The sequence below is a fragment of the Eulemur rufifrons genome, chromosome 12, assembly GCF_041146395.1.
Source record: "Eulemur rufifrons isolate Redbay chromosome 12, OSU_ERuf_1, whole genome shotgun sequence".
NCBI lineage: Eukaryota > Metazoa > Chordata > Mammalia > Primates > Lemuridae > Eulemur > Eulemur rufifrons.
In genome coordinates, this window is record NC_090994.1 from 6703389 (window position 1) to 6716363 (window position 12975).

The 12975-nt window shown below is 45.2% G+C and overlaps 1 protein-coding gene across 1 annotated transcript in view; it reads right to left on the minus strand.

The window, feature by feature from the left end:
* DOCK5 (dedicator of cytokinesis 5) overlaps positions 1-12975 on the minus strand; it is a 169138-nt gene that overhangs the window by 20235 nt on the left and 135928 nt on the right. The window contains exons 35-40 of the mRNA XM_069484838.1: positions 12482-12641; positions 11678-11718; positions 10958-11048; positions 8629-8748; positions 5461-5550; positions 4098-4202 (exon numbers count right to left, since the gene is read on the minus strand). Coding sequence (XP_069340939.1) covers positions 4098-4202; positions 5461-5550; positions 8629-8748; positions 10958-11048; positions 11678-11718; positions 12482-12641 — 607 coding nt within the window. The remainder of the gene's footprint in view (positions 1-4097; positions 4203-5460; positions 5551-8628; positions 8749-10957; positions 11049-11677; positions 11719-12481; positions 12642-12975) is intronic.

Consider the following 12975-nt stretch of genomic DNA (forward strand, 5'->3'; position numbering starts at 1 on the left):
GTTGTCAGCTTGGATGAGTAGCTGCATTGGTAGCCCATGCATGGCTCATTTTAACCAAAACTTGGGGCCATGCTATCTTGTAAAACGTCTTTGAAAATCACTTGTCTATTCATATAAAAATATTAATTGAGCAAACAGTAGATATGCAGGACACTAGGGAAATAGTGGTGATCTTGCTCTCATGGAACTTACCTTCTAGTGGAGAGAACAAAAAACAAACAAGTAAACAAATAAGTAAACCTCCTAATTTTAGATAAGATAAATACGGGGAAGGCAGTACACCTCCTGGGCAAACACTAAATGGAGGCCCCGAAAACTGCCAGACCTTTTGGAATAAATAACGTTTTTCCAAGCTTGGGAAAGAGCTGCGTGATTCACACATTTTATGAAATTCCATCATTCAGACAAAGCCATGGTGGGCAAGGGAGCAGAGTGGAAGAAGATGCTAGCTGCATGATGTGGACGGTCACTGTGCAAGGAACCAGAAGCAGGTCAGCAAGGATGAGCTTGGTGGGAAAAAGAGGGTCTCAAGGAAGATGTGGGCCTTGACTGGGTTTAGCAGGACAGACAAAGTGAGGAGAGGTTAAGAGAAGGGACAAGAACAACCAGGCCTGGTAAGTGGGAGGGACACGGCCCAGGGGCAGAAAGCCCAGCTGAGTTCAGGTAGAAGAAAAGAACTTGGACAAGAAATGAACTTGGACTGGGAGAACGAGCCAGAGTCCGAATGGCCTTGCAAGGCAGGGAGAGGTTTCAGAGACTCAGACGATTCACAGGAGGTTTTGGAAGGAGGGATGAAAGAGATTCTGGTGTTTGGAGAAGGGCAAAGTCATGGAAGAGGAAGAACAGTGGTGCCGCTGACCGAAACAGAGGAAAGAGACCTGGCTGAACTAAGGGGAAGAGGGTAATGTAACTTTGTATAGTCTGAATTTGGGGTAATACTCCATAACATGGAAGGGTATTTAGGTTACACCATTCGTAAGTATTTTATATTCTTCAGTACACACTGACAATATGTTAACATCTACAAACTACTTTCCAGTTTATAAAGCACTCCTATATGCTATTTATTTAATTCTCAAGACTGCCCTGTGATGCATGTATTCTTAGTATTTGCCTAACTTGCAGACCAGAAAACCAAGACTTGGTGGTTATGTGATTTGGCCAGAATCACACAGTCGCTCAGTGGGTGATTTGGACTCTAATGCTTTCAACTCGGAAGTCTGGTGTTCTCGTTTTCACGGGTACCACCTCCTAGTTCACATTTGCTGTTTCATGTGACACACAGGCACACGTCCCGAGTATAGGTGGTATCACGTCTTGGGCCCAGGTTAACAGCAGAGTTAAGACTAGACCCTGCTGCAGCCAGACCCACCACCCTTTCCTCTCTTCTCTCTCCCTGGGACATCTCATCTCCAACCATGGTTATTTTAACTACAGGTAAATAACTCACTAACTATCATCTCCGGCCTAGAACCTCCCTTGGCGTTCCAGATCCACATAGCACATGGTTGACTCGAGTCTCTGGGATGTTCCAAACTTACTGCAGCTTGAGTATATCCAAAATCAAATCCTGACAAACAACTGACAAAGATCCGAGGGGCCCTCTGTGATCCGGCACCCAGAGCCATCCCACCCGGCTCTCCCACCCACCCTCTCGTTCACACTTCTCCAGCCTCGTGGCTTTTGAACCTGCTGTTCCTCACGGGCTAGGCCGCTCGTTCGGCCTCTTGGCAGCTGCATGGCTTATTCTTGCATTTCGTTCAGGTTTTTGCTCAAGTGTCATTTTCTTACTGACTGAAGTCTTTCCTGGTCACCCTGTTTAAACTTGCACCTCCACCCCTGCCACCTGCCTCTCTGTTCACCTCCCTAGAGTCCTTTATTCCCCCGCCTAATGCCTGCCTGCACTGTACGAGGCAGTGCCGCAGGCCATCTGACATACTAAATACTTGACCAATTTATCTTACTTTTTGATTTCTCCAAGCTAGAATGTAAGCTTGATAATTTAAGGAGGTTGGTTCATTTTAGACTCTGCCCGCATGCCTGTATCAGAGCAAGGTACACAGCAAGAGTTCAAAAAATATTTACTCAATGAATAAATTAATTTCCTCCTCCATAGCTCTGTCCCTTTCCAGTCCTGCTGTCCCAGGAAATAGCTCCACCGCCCCTGCATGCCGGACACGAGGACTCATTCTTGACACCTCCCTCTTCCTCACCTGCGTAGCCCATCAATCACCAGACCCTGGGACTCCATCTCCACCACGCTAGTGTTTCCACTTCCCTCTAAAGCCACTGTGACCACCTGCCAAGTCCAACCTGTCATCTCCTGCCTGAACATCTGCCATGGTCTCTTAGTGGCTTGGCCACACACACCTCCCATTCACTCTCTTAACCAAAGCCAGATGACTTTTCCAACACGAAAAATCTGCAGCGGCTCCCCACTGCTCTGGGGATGCAGACAGAACACCCAGGCAGCCCCAGAGCATCGCCTGCTCTTTCCACCCTTCCTGCTTCCCCCAGGGCTCCCCTATTGCCCCCCTAGTGCCGTCTGTGAGGCTGCACCCGTCCCATCTCCCTCCTCGGCACTGCCATGCCCTCGCCTGCCGCTTCCTCTGCCTGGAGTGTTTCTCCCATCCCCTTCCCCTCTTCCACTCCCAGCGCACCCTTCAGATTGCAGCTAACGCACAAATTCCCTGGGAAGTCTTTCCTCTTTTTTAAAAATTAAGGCATAATTTACATACAATAAAACGGACCCTTTTAGTGTAAAATTCTGTGAGTTTTGACAAATGTAACCATGACCACAATAAAAAAAAAATAGTACATTTTTATCACCACCCCAAATTTCCCCACACCCCTTTGTAGCCCAGCCTCCGCCCCACCCATCAGACAACCAGCAACCTGGTTTGTTTTTTTTTTGTCCCAACAGAGAGTATCACCTGGGAAGAACCTCATATAAATGAAATCATAGAGTATATAGCCTTTTAAGTCTAGCTTCCTTCCCCTAGCACAGTGCATTTGACAATCATCCCTGCAGCTGTGTATATCAGGAGTTGATTCCTTTTTATCACTGAGTCGTATTCTACCACGTGGATACACTGCAGTTTGTTTACCCCTCCACCAGAGCAGCATCTGGGTTGGATCCAGTCTTTGGTGATTATCATTAAAGCTGCTATAAGGTGCTATGAACATTCCTGTACAATATTTGTGAAAAGATACGTTTATTTCACTTGGGTTAATGCTCCCTGGCTACAGATGCTTCCGGCACAGGATGCCTCTTCTGGTTACAGTCTAAATTTCACATTCACGTGTTACTAACATCTCCGCCATTAAGTTGTAAAATCCAACAGGGTGGGGACCACGTCTGAGTATAATCAACAGGATATTTCCAATGCCTTGTCTGTGCCTGGCACAGAGCAGACACTCAGTAAATATTGACTGAAGGAGCAAATGAATTGTCTCCTCGTTAAGTGCTGTTAAGAATGTAAATTGCTTCCTTTTATCACTTTTTCTTTTTTTACATTAGGGGAAAGCAGATGGATAATACATGTGTAAGCAAAGCTCAGCTCTAAAAGAGGCTTCCTTTTTGTAGGAGATAAGAGTTTTCGATTTTTAAACCATAAAATCAATATCACATGATAGACAATTTTGAGGTGGAAGAAAAATGCCATCCTCCTCACTAGTAGTGCAACAAAAATGTTTTTATTTTGGGGAAACTCTTGCAGTCTTGTTCTTCGGATACTTGTTTTCAAACTAGCTCTGGCTGGAAATGCAATAAGCAACTAAAAGTCAGTCCACGCTTTTCCCCCAGCCGGACCCACAGCCGCTGACAAGTAGACTGAATGGTTTTGTTTTTCCCCTTTTTCGTTCCCCCACCTGGGTAAAGTCATTTCACAAAAGCCCTGGCAGAACACCAGGGGTGTCGGGGGTGTGGGGTGAAGGGGCAGCCACTCGGGAAGTGGTTTCCCTCCTCGACCTCCCACAGCGAGAAGATGGGTCAGCAGCTGCTAACACACTGTTGTCCATCTGGGAAGGAAATGAGTACCCTCCTCCTTCACACCGCCCGGCCTAAGGGCTTTGGGGACCACCCTCAGGTTTCTTACCCGCAGGAAAGAAGGATAACCCTGGCCGTAGTATCCAACGGCAAAGTATTCAGGCTGAGGCCTCATTGCCTTAATGATGTTCTCATAAAACGAGGCTCTTTTTTTCTGGAAAACAAAATGAGACATTCCACTGGGAGGTTACAAGAACACTATGGGGGAAAAAAAGATCACACTGTTTGCTTTGCTGTTTCCCATGTAACACAGAAAAACGAAAGGTCTTTGGGAAACATCATGTGGGCAAGAGGATTCTCCTGTTCTGGGATCAGAGGTTTTGGACCTGGGGTCCACAAACGTGCCTTAGAGAGTCCCGAATCCCTGAGGCTGTGTGCGGAAGCGTGTGCACACACTCACTTTTCAGCGTGGGGAGGCAGGGAACAGCTTCCGGCAGTTTCTCGAAGGGGGGTCAGGACCTCTAAAAGGTTAGCTGCACTTAAGGAGACACATGGGAGAAGACAATCAACGTTCCAGTTTGTGCAGTGGTTTGTGTTAGTCTTTGGTTCAGTTTTAAGTGCCCAGAAGGTGGTGGTGACGGTCTGTTTTTCAGTATCTGGTACCACCTCTGTCTTGAATTCTTCACCAGGGGAGTGGCTTCCCAGCTCAGGCTCACAGAGAAGGCAAGATAAGTAGGTAGCCAGACCCAGGGGGCTTTGGGGAGGTCCCTAACCCCCTCCCCCACAATGGTTAGCATGCCTATCTTACTACCCTTTCTAGGTGATGGTCTCTATCAGAATAATGTTTTCTTAGATGGGTAACATGTTACATTACTAACATCTCAGTGCAATTCAGTTGATAAAATACGTGAATATTTTTGCATGTCATGGCAAAAGTTGGCATAGCACAGTGGTACATTTTTTATTAGTACGAGGCAATCTTGACAAACAGCTCCTCAAAATAAATTATTATTCCATGACAACAGGCGAACTGACCTCTTGTAAATGATCAAATGCAATATCATGTTTACTATTTTTGTTTTGCTTTGTTGATGGCTGAGTGTACAGAAGGTCCACAAAAAGACTTTCCAAATGGCACCAGGAAGGAAGAGAGAGCTGCAGACAGGGGTCCCCAAAAGGTGTGCGGAGGAAAGCAGCTCCAAGTCACTATCATCTGAGGCTCAGTATCTACCACGCTTTCAAGGCAACCCTGCCTGCCCCACAGACCAGAGCCTTCCGTGAAAGATAATCTGGACAAATAATGATCCAAGCGTTCGGACCACATTCTTTTTCATTTTTATTTCCAGCAAGGTTTACTTTTCCATTGTAAAGAACACCATTTTTCCTGACTTTCTTCAACTTACAAGAACATTTTGGTGAATGCTAATTTTAGCAGCCCCATTGGAGACCTAACATACTTGACCACAACTCACCAGGAGATTGCCAAGGCCCTCGTAGTCGAACACTTTGCTCTCATATGTCTCGGCCAACTCCTTGCTCAGTTTGATTGCCTTCTCCCACATCTTCAGGAAAAGAAAAGTAGGGTTAAAAGTGGGGAACAAAGCAGTCATTGATCCAGCTGCAAAAGCCACGGGAGAGTCACCAGGAATGAGCCGGCGGGGGGGCTGAGTTTCTGCAGATCTTCTCGACCTGCTTCATCCCTTGGATCAACTAAACCTTTCTTTCCCGACATCATAAAGATCGTGGATCTTGGCTGTCTTGCATCGTCAGTGATTCTGTCTGCAAGAACATGAACACCACCATGTGTGTGTCCCCAGACAAAGGAAGACTGAGTGTAAAGGGCAAGGCACGGACGGACGACAACTGAAAGGAGAGAAGAACCATTTCCAAAGCCCAGGTTCTAAGAGCGTGAGAGTCTTGCTGGAGGAGGAAGGAAGCTTCTGTAGGACTCTGGTTCTAGGGTGTGTGCGTGTGTGTGCAGGTAGGTTGTTTGCGGGGGACGGAGAAGAGGCTAACAGTACCGTTGCGTGGGATTTGGCAAACTGTGTTTTCATGTAGGGCGCTGATGTCTTTACTAAGTGGATGGGAGTTTTAGGAAATGCCTTAGAGCGTTCACGACCATGTGAGTTACAGGCTAATGCACATATCCGGTGCCTGAGGCCAGCATCCCAGATCGAGCCTTCTAATCATTTCTGTATTTCACGAAATGCCTCTTAGAAGGGTATTACTCAAAGCGCAGCATCTGCTCACTTCCTGCTTCGTTCCTGTGAACGAACTGCTGTATCCCATCCTTTCTGGCTGCTGAAGGAATGTATGTGCAGCCCACAATCGTGAAACACTCTAAAATTAAATCTCATAAAGGCATCATTTGTCGCATTTGCCCGCCCTGAAGTTGCAGGGCTGGGTCACCAAAAAGCTCTGAGATGCGCCATCTGGAACCCATTCTAGATGGGCGGGACTTGGTGCAGGAAGCCAGTCGCCACCACCGGTGAAACCCAGGGACGTGGCCTTCCTGAGTCCCCTCTTCTCCTCCCCAAATGCTAAGTTACGTAAGAGACAGGAAGACTGTCTAGCACAGCGGTTCCCAAAGTGTGGTCTGTGGCTCCTGGGGGTCCTCAAGGCCCTTTCAGAGGGTTGATGAGGTCAAAACTATCTTCCTAATGATGCTATTATTGTCCTTTTTTCCACACTCACTCTCTCATGAATATACATGAGGCTACATGTGTGATATCACAATGGAACAGATATAGAAGCAAATCAGAGAATCCTGCTATCTTTTATGGACCCAGACATTAAAGAAATTTGTAAAAATAATGCCACTCATATCACTAATTCTTTAATATAGTGATTTTTTATAAATATATGATTCATATTAACAAGTAATAAATAGGTTTATTATAATAAAAGAACAAGTAAATATTTAAAATTTTTTCTGCTTTAATTTCTAAGAGTATAAATATTAACAGATATAACCCACACGAACAAAAGTGTTTTGGGATCCTCAATAATTTTTAAGAGGGTTAGAGTTTGCAGGGACCCAAAAGTCTGAGCTTCACTTACTGTCTGGGCCTCAAGTTCCTCACCTGTAAAATGGAGATATTATCTACCTAACAGGGTTATAGGAAGAATTAAATTAGAGGAAAAGTCTAAAAAACCAACCTAAACAGTTTAGCACTAAATAGATGATGGCAGTTTTATCTTGATGATTAGTTGGCTTATTTATTTATTTAGTCATTTAACTAACAGGCTCCACTGATAGAACAACGGCGGTGGCTGCAAGTGGGCAGCCCACGTGAACCACCCAGGCATCCGAAACGGGCTGAATCCAGGATCTGTTTTGTTTGGATACCACAAAGCATTTTTCTTTCTCCCCCCCCCCATCCCTTCTCTCTCTATATTTTTTTCCATTTTTAATTTAAAAAGTCTTTCAGCTGGACATGCCTTCTCCAGTTGACCATGGACTCCCTGACTCCCTGACACAGTCCCTATGTTTATTTTGCCTTCCTGCCCCTGTGGTTGTCTACAGCCTGTGGTGTCAGGCAGGGGACGTGGGTCTGGTGTGTACCACATGTTCACCAACATTATATCAAGAACACGCAGAAGCTGATGGGACCAGCTCCTGGACCCAACAACGATTAACAGGTAAAACTGTGGTTTTGGAGAATGGGGCTCTGGGCTGCCCCTCCTACTCAGCACTGGGGTAAGTCTGCGCAAGATGAATGATCCTTATTGCCCTTCACACCTAATTTATCCATTCATGTTCCCTCCTATTAAAAATAACAGAATTCAAACACACACAAGAGGATAATAAATAGTAAGACACAGGTTATTTTAAGAATTTCTCTGTCTTTGACCTCAGTTCTAGGCAGGGAGCTTCTAAACCCTTGGAATTTCCCAAGTAGTATCTTTGTTATTCCTGGTGGGTCCCCAAGACCACACCCGAATCTATGCTAACAAGGTGACTCACAGTGGGCTCCTAGATGGTCTCAGGACGGGGGCTGGCTATGCCAGAAATATTAATCCCAACCATGTGATTAGAGGGTGGGGGTTTGAGCCACATGGTATCAGCCAGACCTCCAGGAAACGGGGGAGGAAGTGGAGATCAAATGCAATCACACCGTCAATGAACCAATCAAACATGCCCACACAATGAAACCCCAATAAAAACTCTGCACCCTAAGGCTCAGATGAGCTTCCTGGTTGAAGAACACATCTATTTTCCAGGAAGGTGATGTGCCTCAAGTTCACGGGGAAAAGACACAGAAGGCTCTGCTATTGGGAACCTCCCAGACCTTGCCCTGTATGTCTCTTCATTGGGCTCGTCCTGATCTATATCCTTTATAATAAAACTGCAATCACTAAATATACTTTACTATATTCTGTTAGTTGTTCTAGCAAATTATCAAAGCTGAGGGGGTCATGGGAACCTCCGACATTGATGGGCAGTTCGTCAGAAGTGCAGATGGTCTGGAGACCCTCCAAACTTGTGGCCACCATCTGCAGTGTGGGCCGTCCTGCTGGGGACAGTGCCCTTAACTCGTGTAGTCTGCACTAAGTCCAGGTGGTGAGCATCAGAACTGCCTTGCAACAGTGCGGCCATTTTCCTCCCTCCCCTAGTACAAAAACAACCCAGTACTCACTTTGCCTTTGTCAAAATATGATATGATTTCTTGATACAGCTTCTCTTTAAGCTCTTGCTGGGTATAAACATAGTAACTGTCCCTCTGAAGCAAATGGGGCACACAGGGCTTGTCAGACCACTAAAATCAAACAAAGGCAACAAAAGAGGTTAATGCAACCAAGTAATTAAAGAGATCAATGCAACAAATATTTGGCACAAAAAAAAAAAAAATCAAAAAACAATTTGTACGTATATTTGATTCATCCATATCTTATGTTAGATTATTTATTAAACACAGAAATCACATATACACACATATACCTAAGCAAGCTCCAAAACAAGTATCATGCCAAATGGACACACACTCGTGGCATTCCCATGTCAGGAACGAAGTGAGGCTGCCAACCAACATGATTACTGCTGTACTGAAATGTATCATTAACACAACCAGATAAAAGAAACAAATTAGGAGAATAAAAATGGATAAGGGAAGGTAAAACAAGCACAATTCGCAAACATTATTATGGTTGTATTCCTCACTATGCAAGGAAGTCAACTGAAAACTACTACACACACAGTAAAAGTCGTAGCAGGGTAAAAAAAAATTAATATATTTGGAAATAAACAGAATTCAGATACATAGGATATAACCGTATGGAAGATAATAGAAGAAAACCAAATAAAAATCCAAAAAGATAAGATTTCTAACAGCGAACATCACAAGGAAAACGCAAGACTTATATGCAGAAAACTTGAACACACCACTGAAGGGCACAAAAGCAGGCGTGAACAAATGTAAAGTCATACCATGCTTTTGGATAAGAAAACTCTATTTCATAAACATGTAAATTGTCACTAAATTAATTTTAAGTTTCATGATTCCAAAGTCCATATGGGAAAATAAACAAAAAGGAATAGGTAGGCAAACTCTGAAAAAGAAGAGCAATTGAGAGTAACTACCAGATAATAAAACACTAGAAAGAACTAATAATTAAAACAGTGTGGTCCTGGTGCATGAATAGACAGAGACCCACGCAAAAGCATAAACAATATAGAAAGAGACCCCCTCCCAGCGTAGGAATTTAGTACATGATAAAGATGGGATTTTCTACAAGCAAGGAAAATCTGAACTACACTTAACAAGTGGCATCCCTACTGAATAGCACTCTGGGTAGAAAAGCTGCATCCACGTCTCGTTCCTTACACCAGGACAGGAGAGTTTAATTTTCTGAGCAGCCCCAATGAAAAGACCTACAGTTACAGACAGCGGGGTTGCTTTCTGGCCACTCTATGGCAAAATCCACCGTCACCAAGCCTCACCCCTAACCCGGATACGATAAGCTTTTTCTGTGCCCTAATCTTAACTATGAATTGTGAATTTCCTATGGGAACTGGTGAGGCAGGAGACTCTTGTCTTGAATTAGCAGCTTAGAACAATGCATGTGTATTATTTTCGTGTGAAATAAAAATTAAATTATAGAAGAAGATTAATTGCTGGGGACAGGGATGGAGGCACAGGGATGTGATAGGAGGCTACTGGAGCATTCGAGGTGAGCGATGCTGGTGGCGTTGGCTGGGATGGCGGCAAGGGGGATACGGGCAGCGGGTAGGTCAGGGGCACAGTGCGGACACAGGGGCCACGCTCCTCGCTCATGGAGAAGGTGGGAGGTGGTGAATAACAGAAGAATCAAAGACGACTACAAGCTTGTCTGAGCCACTTAAGCAGATGGTGGTGTTTAGTGACACAACAGGAAAAGGGAGGCAGGATGGGATGGGAAGTGGCAAGAGTAGGACATAGATTCCTGTCACCAATATGTCATGCTTGAGCTGTCTATTAGTCATTCAAACATCAGTGTTGAAAGAACCATTTATACATGAATCCAAAGTTAGAGGAGGAGGTCAGGGCCAGAAATAATAATTTGAGATTCATGATGTAGAGATGTACTGAATCCATGCCAAAGCATCATTTTATTTAAGGAGAGAGTATAAAAGGAAAGGACTTCTTTGGTACTATATTCACTCACAACTCATCTCTCTGCAGTTTTACAGATCTTTTTATACCTTCATCAATGTGTGTTTTATTTCTTTAATTAGAATGTCAACAACCAGAAGCCTGTAAGTTGTCCTCTGCATCTAAGGAGTCTTAAATAAAAGACAACCAACATTTCCCCAGTCTTGATCTGAAAATTAGCTGTGCCTATTTAGAAGAGATAAAAATATTCTCGGATAAAAGGGTATCCCTGGAGTAAGGCTCTTGTTCGTCAAAATCAGGAAGCGGATACAATTTAGTACCCAAAGACTGAACAGCTGACATGCGGCGTGTGCCTTCCACCCCCCAGCCCGTTTACCTGCAGAAGCTCCGCGTGCAAGAGGAGCGTGCAGGCGGCTTCCGTGTAGTTCTCACAGTCACAGTGCAAATCGCGAAGCTTGTACAAATATCTGGGAAGAGGGGGAGACAGGCATTTATTTTGTTGCTTGAGCATTGACCCAGCACTCAGCCCATTCCGCAGCCAGACCCTGCCCGATCCCCTGCCCACCCCGCCCCCTGCTACCGTACAGGCACACACTTCCCCGCTGCCTCCTGCCTCTGCGTCTCTCCTGTCCCATCTACTCTACTTTCTACTCCACCGTTAAGGCCGTGGTGTTTAATTTTCTTTTTTTAGGTCTTGGACCCCTTTGGGATGCCAATGAAGGCTATGGAATGTCTCCCCACGAACACGGTACTGGTTACGTATCAGTTTGTTTTATGTTCAAGGATTCACGGGCTCCAGGCTGAGACTCCTTGATAGGTTTCCACAGCCTCTCCTGAACATCCCAGCCAGAAGGCTTCCATCCTTTCCCCCCAATCCTGACACGACCTCACTTACACGTGCCTTCACTTTGTACTGGTTTGTGTATCTACCTAAAAAGTTTATCCTTTCGGGGCGAACTGAGCATGTCACACACCTTCAGGTGTTTCTCAAAGCAACAAGCAAGGTGTTGGGGGCATAGTATTTGTTTATTACTGGAGGAATAAGTCGCAAAGCCATGATGTAAATAGCAAAAGCAGAAAATTTCCTTCCTCTTACCTTATGTATATGTCCTCTCTCTTCTTTTCTTTATAGAAATTCTGCCAGAAAAAAAAAAAAAAAACCAGGATCACAAAATACCAACATAAATCAAGAGCTGTTGACGAGCTCGCCACGAAAATGGCCGAACTATTATCGTTGCTTTTCAACAGTGTCACTTTTCCAAAGGGTATCGTTTCCCTTTAATGAATACCCCCACAAGAAAAGGAGGCAACAGGTTATAACGAAGATCAGCTGGGGAATTTTTTTAAAAACTATACTTCTGAAGACTGTGAGAAACCTAATGGAATGGATACCAGACTCCTACTCAAGCCGCCGCATATACTGTGTTCTTGGGGTCTGTTCAAGCAGAGGAAGGCCTGGCGACCGAAACCTGAGGTCTGTGGTCCCAGTTAACAGTATCGAAAAAGGCAAGACCAAAGAGTCCTGTCGTCACCGAGATGTCATGTATTAACTCTCTATTCAGGGTGTAGCATTTCTGATGCACATTAGACTTTGCCTATAAACCAACCACATATAAATACAACAGAGAGACAGCCTGAAGACAGTCTTCAGAAAAAAGAGTTGAATCGAGAGCTTATGTTGCATTTTCCATCCTGTTTCCAAATTTATCCTCAAGGTCTGTGGCTGCTGGTATCTAAGTCCAAAGCTGAGCCAGGTGTTCCAGCTAGACTGAGCAGCGGCAGACTCCGTGAAGGTGCCCCTGGGTGGCTCCATGTCTGCGAGACCTGCCTAGAGCTGAGCTGTGGGGTGCAGGGGCAGCCTGGCAGTGCCCTCTCGCTAGCCCAGGGGCTTGGCACATACCAGCACGTTAACGGTACAGCTCATGCGGTTCTCCTTGCTCTCGTCATGCATGACGATGGTTCTGTAGTCCAACAGGTTCTCCAAGAGGCTGCTGACCAGGAACGCGAATACCTCCCCAGAGCTGGAGAGGTACTTATGTTTCCGGCAATGTTCTAGGAGCCTGGAGGGGTGGAGGGAGAGACAACGCCTGTGTTCCACGCTGCCATTCCAGCACCATTTATGAGCACTGACCAAGGTCTCGGGAGCAGGTGGTACAAGAGTAGACAGTCCAGCGTGCCAGGTGAGCAGACACACGCCCTGAGTGGTCACCATCCTAGCCTGGCAGCCCCACTTTTGCTGTACTCTCTACTCAAGTTCTACATTTTCTTTAGGACTTAACTCTAATATCACCGTCACTTAGAATCCCAGCCCACAATGTCCTCCTCCTTTGACTGTCTGTTGGTGTTTTTGTTTTTTCCAATGTCACAGAAGTGAGAACCCTGCTGTCTGAGGGC